Below are 14,591 nucleotides of genomic sequence, written 5' to 3' on the forward strand. Positions count from 1 at the left end.
TGCTTTGGTGATGGGTGTCCATGCTTAGTGGACGCATGCAGGCCTAGGTTTTGGGATGTGTGGGTTGTGATGGTGAGACATTGGCAGGGAATAGGTGTGCTGGGGGTGGGGGTGAGGATGGTGGTGGGGGTGAGGATGGTGGTGGGGGTGAGGGTGGGGGTGAGGATGGGGGTGGGGGTGAGGGTGGGGTTCGAGGATGGGGGTGAGGGTTGGGGTATGATTTGGCATGCAGGTGGGGGGGAAGCAGTAGTGAAGCTTCAACTTACCAGTATCCATTCCTCCGCCGACTCCTGCGAGGCCGTCAGGATGCAGGATGTTCAAGACTTCCTCCTCCCATGATGTAAATTGTGGGGGTTGAGGTGGGGGTCCTCCGCCAGTCTTCTGCACGGCGATGTTGTGCCTGGATACCATGGAACGCACCTTCCCCCGTAGGTCGTTCCATCGTTTCCTGATGTCTTCCCGATTTCTGGGGTGCTGTCCCACAGCGTTGACCCTGTCGACAATCCGCTGCCATAGCTCCGTCCTCCGGGCAATGCTGGTGTATTGTATCTGTGTGCCGAACAGCTGGGGCTCTACCCGAACGATTTCCTCCACCATGACCCTGAGTTCTTCGTCGGAGAAGCGGGGGTGTCTTTGGGGTGCCATGGGGTGGTGTGTATGATGTGTGGGGTGGAGTATGTGTAGTTAAGTGTGTTGAGTGTGGTGGTGTGTGTTGTTTTGTGTGTGGATAGTGTGTGGGTGATGGTGTGGAGTGGCTGTGGCTGCTAGTTTGTGAATGGTGGTGTCTCTCTCTGGCCTTCTTTCAGAATTTTTTGGCGTAGGGGTTTGTGGGTGATGTGGGTGTGTGTTTTATATTGTATTGTGTGTGTGGGAGTGGTGTGTGTATGTGTATCAGGTGTGTGGGATTCAAATCGTCCAATGTGGCTGAGTTTTGTTCGTTTGTGTGTATTCTGACCGCGGCGGTGTGTCCCGCCAATGGAATACCGCGTTTGAATGACCGCCGCGTGGATTCGTGGGTCGTAATGGCATGGGCGTATTTCTGTTGGCGTGACGGTGGAGGTTTTGTCACCTCCACTTTTCCGCCGACCGCTGGTCTGGCGGTCTGTTGTGGCTGTCGGATTTTCGGAGGTTTGCCTTCTGCGGGTCAGAATGACCGTGGCGGGTTTCCGCGACCGCGGCGGGATTATGGAGGATTTCTGACCGGCGGTAGGCGCCTTTTACCGCCGAGGTCAGAATGACCACCAATGTGTTTGAAAATGCCACTTTTAGAAAGTAGGCCTTTTCTTGCTTAAACCATTCTGTGACTCTTCCTGTTTGTGGATTCCCTGTCTAAGTCAGTTTGAGAGATGGGCTGTTTGCACCTCTCTCTAGACAGTGACACAGAGGGAGCTGGGGTTTAGCCTGCATATCCTGATGAGCCATCTGTGCTAGGAAGGAGTGAAGGAGTGGTCACTTACACCTGAAAGGGCTGTGCCTGCCCTCACACAAGCAGTCTCGAACCCCCTGGTGTGTGTCTGGGGCATGGCCTGGGCAAGGCAGGATCTGACAAACAAGAGAGTCTTTCCTTTGAAGTAGGCCTTCTTCAAAGGCAGGAAGGGTTATAAGAAGGGCTCCCTCAAACCCCTGAAAATTAGATCACTTCTGGCATCAAAAGGAACTTCTGCCAAGGAGAAGAGCTGAAGAGCTGAGAAGTGCTGCCGTACCTGAGACTGTGCTTTGTGAAGCTATCCTACAGTTGCTGCTTCTGCCTGTGAAAGGGGACAAAGACTGGACTTTGTTGTGCATTCCTGCTTGTGAAGAATCTCCAAGTGCATGACCTGAGCTTGCCTCCTGTTGTTGAAGTCTCAGGGCCATCAAAGACTTCCCCTGCCAGCACCTGGACTCTCTGCTGAGACTTCTGCCTTGCCAAGTGGTGCCCTACCTAGTTCCTTGGCCATTGAAAGGTGAAGCTGGCAGACCAAGACTGAAAATCCACACACAGACCGCCGGGCGGTAAATTTTCTGCGCCTTCTGTGATGCAGCTGAGAAATGACACGCCGCTGTCTTCGTGGCTGACATCACGCTCCATCTGCATCGCAGTTGGACGATTGACGCAACGTGGCTTGAGAAACGACACTCAACACCTGCTAACGGAGGCTGATAATGACGCAAACCCCATGCAGTGCGGTTTTGTGATACCATGCGATTGGATTTTCAATGCAACCTCGCTGGGTGCGGAAAAACAACGCAAAGCCTGCCCAGACCCGAGGTGCCTATCCGGATCAACGCATTGCTCTCTTGCCGGAGAGGAAAAATGACGCACGTCGGAATGACACACAGTCTTCCTTTCGAGAGAAATCAACGCATCAATGGCTTCTTCTGATGCACACTCGCCGTGCGGTGTTATTTTGATGCAACCCAGGTACTTTTGTGTGCTAACAATGTTCTCACTGTTCCTTAAAGGATTTAAGACTTTTTTGCTTTTTAAATTCATAACTTGCCTTGTGTGTGTTGGATTTTTGTCATTTTGGTCTTGTTTTGTTTAGATAAATACTCTCTATTTTTCTAAACCTGTATTGTGGCATTTTGTAGTGTTTTTACTGCGTTACTGTGTGTTGGTACAAATACTTTACACCTCGCTTCTGAAGTTAAGCCTGCCTGCTTGTGCCAAGCTACCAAGGGGCTGAGTGGGGGTTAACTGAGGGTGATTCTCCTTTACCCTGACTAGAGTGAGGGTCCTTGCTTGGACAGGGGGTAACCTGATTGCCATCCAAAGACCCCATTTCTAACATTGATACTTCTAAATTACTACCTAAGGTAAGCTTCAAAGGCTTGTAGGGCAGGGTAAATTGTATTGAAAAAAAGTTGGTATGTCTACTTAAGTTTACTTTTCCTGGCAGTGAAAAAACTCCTAAGTTGTTTTTCACTTTTGTAAGGCATATGTCTCCCATTGACTATCACAGGGTTACCTTATTACATTTAGTAAGTGATAACTTTAGAATGGGAGCAGATAGAAATATACTGTTTACACTCAAATGAATTGAAATTTAAAATCCTCCTTAATGGTAAAGTCTAGTTTTAGGTCACATTTGTGAAAATGCCACTTATAAGAAGTAAACAAAATATAAGCTTCCTTCCCCTGGTCTTGGGCGCTTGACTAAGAGTCCCAGTTGTCAGCTCAGTCCATCATAGGCTCTTGTTGATGGTTAATTCCAGAACTGGGACATCAATATTTATGTGTATCAATAATTTGCTGATGTGTGATTTCTAACAATTTAGGGGGTCATTACGACCCTGGCGGAACAAGTCCGCCAGGGCCGTGGGACGCGGTGGCACCGCCGACAGGCCGGCGGTGCCCCGCGGGGCATTCTGACCGCGGCGGCTCAGCCGCGGTCAGAGAAGGGAAACCGGCGGTCTCCCGCCGGTTTCCCACTGGCCCAAAGGAATCCTCCAAGCCGGCGCAGCATGCTGCGCCGGCATGGGGATTCCGACTCCCCCTCCCGCCATCCAGTTCCTGGCGGTTCTCCCGCCGGGAACCGGATGGCGGGAGGGGGAGTCGCGGGGCCCCTGGGGGCCCCTGCCGTGCCCATGCCCATGGCATGGGCACGGCAGGGGCCCCCGTAAGAGGGCCCCTAAAAGTATTTCAGTGTCTGCAAAGCAGACACTGAAATACGCGACGGGTGCAACTGCACCCGTCGCACCTTCCCACTCCGCCGGCTCTATTACGAGCCGGCGTCATCGTGGGAAGGGAGTTTTCCCCTGGGCTGGCGGGCGGTCTTGTGAAGACCGCCCGCCAGCCCAGGGGAAAACTCGGAATACCCTCCGCGGTCTTACGACCGCGGAGCGGTATTTCGGAGGGGGGAAGCCTGGCGGGCGGCCTCCGCTGTCCGCCAGGCTCGGAATGAGGGCCTTAGTGTCTTTATAACAGTTCATTGTGGTGAGCACCTAAAAACTTGATTTGAAGTGTTTTGTTTGTTGTTTTTATGTTTATGACAGAAAATGCAAAAATAAGATACAGAAAAAAGTGTGTTTTTCATAAATATTGATGTAAACAAAAGGAGAACACAATAACTGAGTTGTGTGCTCTTGGATGTTAAGTAGTATTTTGGTGAAGTAACATCAGTACTGACTGTTGTTTGTCTGTTTGAACTTAGAGAAGGTTGGCATTTACTTGTCCTAACCATTTGTGCCTTTTGCAAATGTCCTGGGTCACGTGGTGGTGAACGGCATTACTGTTGGACCTTGTGCATTGTTTCCGGACAGTAACACAAATGGGCCTTAGGTGTGGACAGGATAGATCAACATGGCTGGATAACTGGGAGGGGCTGTACCCAACCCCACTTGCATTTCAAAGGGCTTTGCCTCCAACACATATTAAGGAATCTGACTCGAGGCCTGTCTTATCTTTTTTCACCCCAGGCAGTTTGGAGCCTTGTCAGAGGAAGAGGAAGAACTTTCCCCTTTCCATTTATGGGAGTATTATAGGGAATCCCACCAAATAGATATGGCACCATGTTTAAAAGTGGTACCGCCAAAGCCACTCTTTGGAACACTCCTAGACCCGTGGACATTACAGAAAAACACTGCCCTAGTGCCAAAGAACTGCCCTGCTGCTGTGGACTGCCTTGACGTCTGACAGCGAAGACTGTACCTGATTGTCTTCATCCGAGGATAACCTGAGTGACTCTAAAGGTCCGTTGGCTGATCTCCTGTGCAAGCTACAGGGACAAACACGCTCCAAAGGCCTCCTTACATCTGCACAGCTGACCTAATGCACTAAACCTGCAACTGTATGTACCTACTCCCTGCTGACCTCTGCAGGAGTGAGTTCCTGATTCCTAAGAGGCACTGCCCAGGTCCCTGACCCTTGACTGTCATCAGTTTGAGCTCCTCAAAAGAGCAAAAGATGAAATCCTGGAGTTTGGGCTCTTTGCAACTACGAATGGGCCCCTTTGCACGGGGTCTCTGCGGTGCATGATGACCACCAACACAAAGCTGTGGTGTGGCTACAGTGACCACCAGCAATGACTGGCAACGTGAGATCTGCTCTTTGTGTTGAAGCGACAACAGCCCACAGTGACCGTAAACATGAAGCTCCTGCAGTAGCAGTCTATGAATCCCAACCCACTATTCATGGTACAGTGATGAGAGCCCACACCGCCCAGCTGGCTCTTCACATTGCAGGGATGACCACACATGAAACTCTCCCTGCTCCTCGAGGCCACCTTTCCACACCACAAGTGGAACTCTTCATGTTGGACTTTGAGAAGATAACTATTTCTGCGATATTAAGCCTGGCTTCTGTATCCAACCCGTTGTCCATTGTGGCCTTCTTTAACTCCCCCGGTCTCATATGACCAGATGACCAAGAGTCTCACTTTGTGCTTTTAGGTGTTATGTTCACTACAGACTTTCAATTAGAAAATCTCAGATCCACTGGTTGGATTTTTGTTGTTCTGGTATTATTTGATTTATTAACATGTACTCTATTTTTCTAAAATGCTTTGGGGCTTTTCTTATGTTGTGTTTTCGCTTTATTGCTGTTCGTGTGCTACATAACTACTTTACACATTGCCTCTGAAGTAAGCCAAACTGATTTATGGCAATCTATCAGAGGGTTAAGCACAGGTTAATTTAGTGACTTCTGTGGTTCACCCTCATAAGGATTGTGGTTTTGCCTGAGTTGCCCTCATACAATAAACGAATTTCTTTCAAATTGTTTTAAGCAGGAGAGCAATATTCACCCAAAACTGGTCAATATTCCCAAGGTACACAGTTGAAGAAAACCTTGCCAGATTAACTCATTCCTAAAATCAAGACAGAAAATCCAGTGCACCGTCTGACTTTTTCCAACACTCATATCATTAAACCTGTATCACTTTGTTTCCACATCCTCCTTTGCATCAACTCTCTTATCAACCACTCTCTGCCCAGAGGTACAGACCCTACATCCTTAAAATCAACAGCCATTCTACCTCTGCTCTAAAAATGTATTACAATTCCCTTCTCTGCAGTTTACTTCACCTGGTATAGCAACTTCACTTCTTTTAAAAAATATTACAAGGATCGGTGTTTATTCGCTTTTCATTATAGTTATCCAGTAGCTAGTGCTGGCTTTAGGACAGTGTGACCAGCGCCTCCGCTCCTGCACCAAGCTTTATGGGGAGACTTTTGCATGACAGGCTGAGGCAAGATAAGAGCAGCCTGCAGAAATGCATAATTAAAGTAGTAAATACAGAGCACAAGTTGTTGGCTCGCATGTTGATGATCATCAGCACCAAGCTATTGTGATTCTCTTACTAATGCGAATGGCCAGCAACAGCAGAGCTGCCAACATACACGCATAATAAAATATTCATGCCCAAGCCTGTGCTTCATTTTAATTACTGACATTGACTTTTCCATACCCCCATCAATGACACACGCTGAAGCTGCAACAATGTCCTTCGGAGCAAATACAAAAAGCTCATCAGACGCCCCGTGCGTCGTTCTTCAAGGCTGCTAATCTGTTGTAAATCTGACGAGGTATTGTAGAAATTAGAGTTATTCTCTGCACCCCGTAATGGTGCGCATCCTGTCATGTACATGTGCTGGTTATCAAATATCCAGCCCGAGGATGTTTCCAGACATATTGATCTGCTGGACATTTTCAAAAGATTTTGACTTTTGAATTTGACTTTCTCAAAAAGTCACAGTCAAAGGCATTATGACACTAAACCTATAAACAAAGATGGTGGCTCTCCATAAAATAGGAAATGGCAATAACACCTCTTCAACAGCATTATAGCTAACTTTAAATTAAACAAACACATACTCCTAGATTATGTCGATCACAATAACTATTACCATCAGTCGAGCATTAATTCGATTCAACTAAAAGTAATCCACGCCTTTACTCTCAAGTCCTCTATTTTTACATATTTTTTCAATGTACACCCACACACTAATGCTTTCATACAAGTTCCTCAGTTAAAGGAGAAATATTTTACATCACAAAAAAGTATTTTAGGATGCATTTTCATTTTCAAAAAATCTGCATCTTCGCTATCACTTTTAGACCTATTTTTCTAGATTACTTTTCCAAGGTAAACAAGTGTGTGGCCATGAAGGCAGGTACCGCTGCCTGGGATCAGCCTGCTAGGTTTGACATTTCTTTCACAGTGTTTGTCACTTCAGTTGGATTTTCAGTGGATGTATAGGTAAACGCATTGGCATCTTCCAGTTATTAACTGTACTCTATAACGTGATTCAACTAGTATTTCAAATGTTCAGTATACTTTATATTTAGTTTACTGTGAGGTTTCACTCATTGTTCTCTTCCATTTACAGTTAATAAGTATTATGTCTCCGTATATACTGGAGATCACTGGGGAGCAGAAACCTTCGCAAATGTTTACCTCACCATCTATGGCGAGAGAGGTGATACCGGGGCACGCAAACTCGAACAGTCTCTAACGAGTGGGAAACCATTTCAACGGAATAAGGTAAACCGCATGCGCGTCTTCTTAAGGTGTGTGGATCTGCACATATGCGTACTGCATTCTACAACCTCTTCAACCACTGTGATAGACCAATACAAGTTCTCCAAGAACATTGAAGGAATGTATATATTTTATATATGTTCTACTTTGTATGAATTTTTCGAAAAATGTATTGAATAAATCCGATCAGAATTTAAATGTTGTGCTCATGTTATCTACCGGTATGGAGTGTTCATTGAAGTTAGCACTATATCAACTTCATGACCACAGCTCCCAGCATCAAGTCAAAGATCTACTTCATGGCAGCATCTCCAAATCTGAACCCTACATTGTTAGGTTTGATATTTTATTTACAAGATTTAGTACTAAGGTTTATAATCCGAAATCACTGTATCTAAATGGGCTCAATATCACTGCACATACTCTGATATCCATGATCAATGATAACCCTCTGCTCATAAATTAGCATTTACTTTCCTTCCATTTGATATATTAATCAGTGTTATCATCAATTTATTTGTATTCTTCTTTTGTTCTGTGTAAAATGTGTCAGTGCCTTTCTGGGGGTGCAGCAGTGTAGAAATTGTTAAATGGGTTAAATACATTAACATATGTCCGGAATCCATTGATCATAACATAGGTATGTATGTGAGTATCTGTAGAGCAAGAAGCTAGCAGGGTGCAACAGAGCACTGGACAGGGCCAGTCCAAGAGCACTATTCAAGATCAATTACAGACTAGTGAAGGTGAGAGAGCTAGTGAGAAGTGAGGGACTTTTCAATTGCTACGATGTACTGCTTGTTTAAAAGAAGTGTTTTTTTAGATCTTTGATGAATTGGAAGAAAGCTGGGACAGTAAGTGATAAAGGTGTTGATTTAGATCCTATTTGGACATATGGAGCACATGTGCTTTCTGTTTTTTTTCTTTCTTACAATTGATTGATTGCTGCACATACCTTGATATACCTGATCAGTGACAATTCTTGGTGTCCTTGTTCATGATGTATCTGGTCATGAAGGTTATGCTGGCATGAAGGGGAAGACAGTGGAGTTCCAGCAGGGTGGGGGTTAGTGGGCTGAATTTCGTCATGCCTATGATGAGGCATGCTGCAGCATGCAGAATGATTTCAGGAGGCCAGTGTTGAGTCTGTGGAGCTATGGAGCATACATTGCCTTCACCCAGGTACCAGAGAAGGACAGCTTGGACAATAGATCTGTTATAACTTTCAGGGAGGAAGGTTTCTCTTTTTTCCAAGCGATAAAGCTGATGTCATGCTACCTTGGTCCTTGAATGGCAGGTCTGAGTCAAAAGATAATTCAAATGTTTTGGCACTGGATGAAATTTATGGGTTGAAGCCTTTCATGTTTGTGCCATTAAATCAAGTTGTGACTAGTTGTTATATGTGTTTATTGGAGAACAGGAAGAATTGTGTTCACTTTCAGGCATGAAGGTTTTTCTTTTTTTCCAAGTGATAAAGTGGATGCCATCATATTGTTGTACTTAAGGGACAGGTCTGAGTCTAGAGAGAATTTGCATGCCTTGGCATGGATGAAGGTATTGGGTTGATGCCTTCCAGGTTTATGCCTTTAAATCAAGTTATGGCTAGTTGTTGTTTGTGTTTATTGGAGAACAGGAAGAATTGTGTTTTGTTGAAGCAGAGTGTCAGGTAGGTGCTAAAACTCCAGGCCTGGATGTGATGAAGGCAGTGATTGAGTCACGGGATGTTGATTGTTAAAGACACTTATGTGTGTAGCAGGTTGATTAGTGAATTTTGATTTTGCTGTCAATGGATAGAGTTCTGAAGTGTTCCATGCAGAGATGGAAGGTGCAGGCGGACACAATGGAGTACAGAGGCTCTGAAAATCACAGGGAGCTTCTGCGATCTTAAAGTGTTGATCTGCTGGAACTGATGGCAGTTTGGTAGGCAGGAGGAGAACTAGTGCCTGTGAATTCCATATGAGACATCAGGGTGTCAATGGGATGGGATGGTTGACAATGCGGCAGCTGATAGATCAAGAAGAATTTGGAGGAAAATGTTGTCCTTGACTGTGTGCTTTGCTTTTTGGTAATCCTGCATATGGAGTGTAGGTGGGTGATGGAGTGGTAGTTTGGTAGGCCATTGCGGTGTGAAGTGAGGGAGAATGATATAACCAATCCTACCGTCTTCCCAGAAGGGTTCTTGGGCAAGGGAAGCACTGACAATACCAAATAGAGCTGAGAGTGTATTAGGAGAGAGGGCTTTGAAGTGAGATGTTTTCAGGACATTGTCTCCATAGGAGGATGTTTTGAGGGAATTGAGGTTGTGGGTGACATCTGTGAATGAAAGGCAGTTGAAGGATGACCACTGCAAGATATTGTATGGGTAAATTTCCAGTGGTAAGAGTGTAAGCTTTGTGTTGCTGATGTCCTGTTGGAATTTCTGTATCTTTTCATGGGTGAAGTTGTTAATGTGTTGCTCTTATTGATGGGGTGTCCGATAGGTTGGCCTGGGAAGGGGTTGGTGCAGTGCTTGATTCTCTTGAAGAGGGTCTTACATCAGTTGGATGCTTCATTGATGGTGTTAGTGCAGCATTTAAATTAGGTAGATGTGGTTAGTTTCCTGCAAGATGGTTGGAGCGATTTTAGTAGTGAAAGCTATCAGGGGGTCTGCTTTTGGTTTGTGATGTCATTTGCACTACGACTTCCATGATGTTGCAACTACTGTAGAACTCTGTGTGTGGTCAGTAACATTTAACCAGTATGTTTTTCCAGGTGGATTCCTTTATTGTGGAGGCTGTTTCACTAAGCCAGCTACAAAAGATCGTCTTTGGGCATGATGGTGAAGGATATGGGTCTGGGATGCTCCTGAAAATGGTAACAGTTCGAGAATCTCAAAGTGCCATACACGAGTGGGTGTTCCCATTTTGGAACTGGCTGGACAGCAATATTGGGCCATGTCAAACTGTGGGGAAGCTAATGACATTAGGTAAATATATTTATAATAGCATAAAACCATAAACATGCAATGAGTTCCACTGCTTTGGCTTCACAATTTCTGCATTTTACTCTGGGGCTAGAAGGAGGCAAGAATGCGAAGTTGTCGGGTTTTCTCATGCAATACTCATGGCTTACTCCTCTATTTCAGAAGTAAGACAAAAGTAACCCATGGGCTATCTTGGTGTACTCATGAAATTTAGAATAAGATAAGAGTACTACATGAATATTTGACACCTAATCATAGCAGAATTGTGGTTCATAGTTTTCAGATCTGCTTAGAAAACAAGTGTCACTAATTTTCAGTGCAGTGCTGGAAACATTTGAGGCATTAGGAATTGTGTTTTATAATCGGTTCCTTTTTTGGTTCGCCATACTTTGATAAACAGAATCATTTCAGAAAAAATCAGCTACCACATGTAATGAAAGTTATAAACTTACAATATATTATCTGAAAAAAGGTGACTCACAAAGACAAAACAGCCCCTCAGCTTTTAAAGATGAAGAATACTGTTCCAACCTAGGAAATAAAAACTAAGTAGTTTTTTAAGAAAGCACTCTATACAGTTCACTGCAGATTCTACCATGATTCTCAAAGTTATGAATTTTATCCGTAAACTTGGGACCATGTTTTGAGTAAATTAAGTTTTCGAAATTCACAAAGAATTCCAGGATTACTCCTGGGAACCAACGAATGATGGAGGTTCATATACGTACTTTGGGGGTACATGTAGGAAGCCATAGAGTGTAAATCTAACATAGGAGACCCTCCTCTTTCCCACCCTGAAATAAAATGTACTCCTGTCAAATAACAGTTGTCAGGAATAAATATAAAAACATTTTGCCAATCCAAAAACGTGCAAGTCAGTGGGTGGGCGTGCCCACCATAGAACGCAGACAGAACTACCTGTAGGAGCAGATGTTCTCACACATAAAATGTCACTACACATGCAATAGTTTCCATGTTAGAAAATACATTTACAAATGCAAATTAATAAACTATGAATCAGTGAGTTGTATTGTTTTTTTTTTATTGCACATGAAGGTTTTTGCAGCCATGTGAAAATTTGGCGCATAAATACCGGTGAATATTGGCTATTTGCTTGGGTGACTTTGGCATCAAAATTAGTAAACAAAATAAAAACAGTGTGTCTGTTCAGAAAAATGTAAATATAAATATTTATGCTTCAGTCCTCAGTTATTCCTTCCAATTCCTTTTGGAATATGCAGTATTTCATTTTGCTGTGAGATTAACATACTTTCTTTGAACTAAAAGATAAGCACTGGGCCTACTACTGGGCTGGATGCTACATTATTGTGTCTGTTCATTGACTGTTGAATTCTCAACTCTTGACCCTCGTGGTGCCTCCTTAAGAAGCCTGCCACCGAGATACGCGGCCAAATGTCAAATCACAAAGAACACCACAAATCTATAGTATTCATTATATTTTATAGATTTATATGGGATGGCTCGCATACTTATTTTGTCTCTAGGCACCTAACTGAAAAATGAAACATACGGAAAATTAACTGTTTAGTGCGCTTCCCTTATTTGGTTAGCTTTGGATAGCTTTCCTAAAGCTCATGTTACAGATTTATGTTTAAGTCAAATGGCAGGTCATTCCATGCATTTCGGCTTACCGTAGAAATATCTCGAACTTGTGTCCAGCACAAGAAGTTCCTTGGAATCATTAAACCTTGGAGAATTGAGGATCTCAGAGATGATGCCAGACACCCTCAGCTAATTTTCTCTTGAAGTTATAGCTGGGTTAATTCAGCTCGACTGTTATGGACCGACTAGCTATTGTGACTACCTCATTTACAGTCAGTGTTGGCAGATTTTAAAAGCCTTCTAATGCCCAAAGCTGTTGAACGACCAGCCCAAAGTTAGCCCAAATGAACCGGTCCCAGCCCAAAAAGTAGCCCAAACTTTTAACACTGAAATAATGCAATGGTAGGCTGAAGCAAACATTTCCTACCAGAGGCCAGAATACAGTGATCCAAACTCTGCGAACTTAAACTTAAATTATTTGTAAAGACTAGTATTTTGTGTCAAATGCAAGCAATGGCTACGCTGAGCAGAGCATGACAAGAAGTGATGTAAATAATTTAGGCACTAAGATCACGAACAGAACCATGCAGTGAGGCTGAGCACTGACCATGTACCCACATATCACTTAGCTCAGCCAATGAGACCACTTTTGTGCTTGCACTGTCTGCAACTGGAGTGAAATAAATGAATAAATCAGCTGAGCACACATCTCAAAGGGCATTAAAAAAAGTATGGGAACAGTGATGCTGCATGAAATGGGGTGGGGTTAAACGTGTGGCTAAGAAAACCAAAATATTCTCTTTCAGGTAGCTACATACATAATAACTCATGCCTTAAATGAAAAAATAGCAAAGTTAAGTTAATCATTGATTATTATGAAACCTCTATGAGTTAATGCATTGAAAGGTCTGTGTGTAACCAAAAAGCCACAGAATTAAATCTTCGTTGGTGCAATGGAGAATTGTGTGTTGTGCAAATGTAAGTCATTATGTTAAACTTGCATTACAGGCAGTATAAGATGGACTGCTACCAAACGTGCAAAAGGTTTCCGATAAAATGGTTTAATACCCAAACTGAATGATTTATTATTATTTAACTGCCCTGCAAAGCATGCACTGTGCAACTCAGCTGGTAACCCCCTTGCAATATGAGTCGAAAACAATAACCTTTTGTCATCACTAACCTTCATGTGATTCCATCCAGTGCTTAATTTGTGATTGTTGTTTCAGATGTGGAGCAACGGCACTTATTTTTTAGGGCTGACACTTTTTTTTCTGCCTCAAGCATTTACTGTGAGAAAAAGACACATATGGGAAAGACGGAGGAAGACAAAAATGGAAAAAAGCATCCAAAAGGGAGAGAGGAGAAAGCTGCAGGAGTGAGGTGAAATGGCAGGGAATAGCTTAAAATGGATTTAAGTGGCCCGAGATGACTTCAGGATTACGCTGCCTCAGTATTCCGTGTTCGCACATTTAATTGCAGCAGCCGTGTGTTTAAGAGGAGAGCTTTGGACACCAGCACGTTATTATTTACAAATTAAGCACTGGCTATGCCACCCTGGATGCCACTCACCCTGGTGCCCTCCGGAAGCTCAACGTGCCCTTGTGTGCCAGGCTAGATGGCACAAGATGTTCCCTTGTCTGCCACTCCAGCCTGGTTACCTCCGTAGCTGGGAGAAAGGCTGCCAGAGGCTTTTACCAAAGGGAATTTTGGGAGCTATAGTCTTTTTCTTTAGGCTGGCTGATTGCCTTCAGATGTGCCAAGTCTCTAGCTAGTAATGGACAGGAAGCCTTGAGCCCAAGTCTTTGTTTTGCAGATCTCCAAGGTTGCTGTAGCAAAATACAGGAGTCCTGAGCCAGGGGCATAACACGCCCCCCTCAACACCCTCCTCACCCCACCACCCACACATTCAGCAAGGGGCCGGTTCATCATGCTGCGTTACGCCAGTACCCTCAGCATTCTGGTACCTCCTCTCCACCCCCCTCCATAACCTACATACCCTCCAGCACTGCAGCAGGGCCCTGGGACATTTGATTGAAACAGATGTGGGATTCTGCTGTTGCACTCCCATGCGCCTGCTGCACCTTATCCCTACACTAAATATAATAAAGTATTATAGCCATATGCCACATCTTCAAGGGGCCCCTCTGCAGTGCCAGCTGCATTGTTTTATTCAAGCTGTATAATTGTTTTATTCAATCCGGCCATGCTTTAGATCCATTGCACTGTCAATCCACAATTAGCCCCTGAATATAAAAAATATGGAATACATCTACTTACAAAGGCACAAATTGAAACACACCTACCTTGTCTTCCACAGCTGCGCACCAAACGGCCGCACGTCAGTGTAGGGGGGGGGTAGGTAGCACCTACACTACAGGAAGGGGGAAGGGGGTGGTTCCCCTCTCCCAGACCCCAATCACTCACTCTGGGGCTGGTGTTGATTTGGGGAGCGCACAACAGAAGAGACTGGTCCAGGGGGGGCCCACCACCACACGTGCTGGGCAGGCTGAGGCTGGGGAGTGACTGACAGTGGGGGCTGGTGCCCGCGCACAGAAGAGAAGAGGGAGGAGGTCCCTCACCAGATACCACCACGTGTGCAGTCT

The 14,591-nt window shown here is 44.6% G+C and overlaps 1 protein-coding gene across 1 annotated transcript in view; it reads left to right on the plus strand.

Annotated features, from left to right (window-relative positions):
- LOC138276944 (lipoxygenase homology domain-containing protein 1-like) overlaps positions 1–14,591 on the plus strand; it is a 262,443-nt gene that overhangs the window by 57,129 nt on the left and 190,723 nt on the right. Inside the window, exons 2-3 of the mRNA XM_069219211.1 lie at positions 7,309–7,463; positions 10,212–10,425. Of these exons, the coding sequence (XP_069075312.1) occupies positions 7,309–7,463; positions 10,212–10,425 (369 nt within the window). The remainder of the gene's footprint in view (positions 1–7,308; positions 7,464–10,211; positions 10,426–14,591) is intronic.

This window comes from Pleurodeles waltl, chromosome 2_2 (assembly GCF_031143425.1).
Source record: "Pleurodeles waltl isolate 20211129_DDA chromosome 2_2, aPleWal1.hap1.20221129, whole genome shotgun sequence".
NCBI lineage: Eukaryota > Metazoa > Chordata > Amphibia > Caudata > Salamandridae > Pleurodeles > Pleurodeles waltl.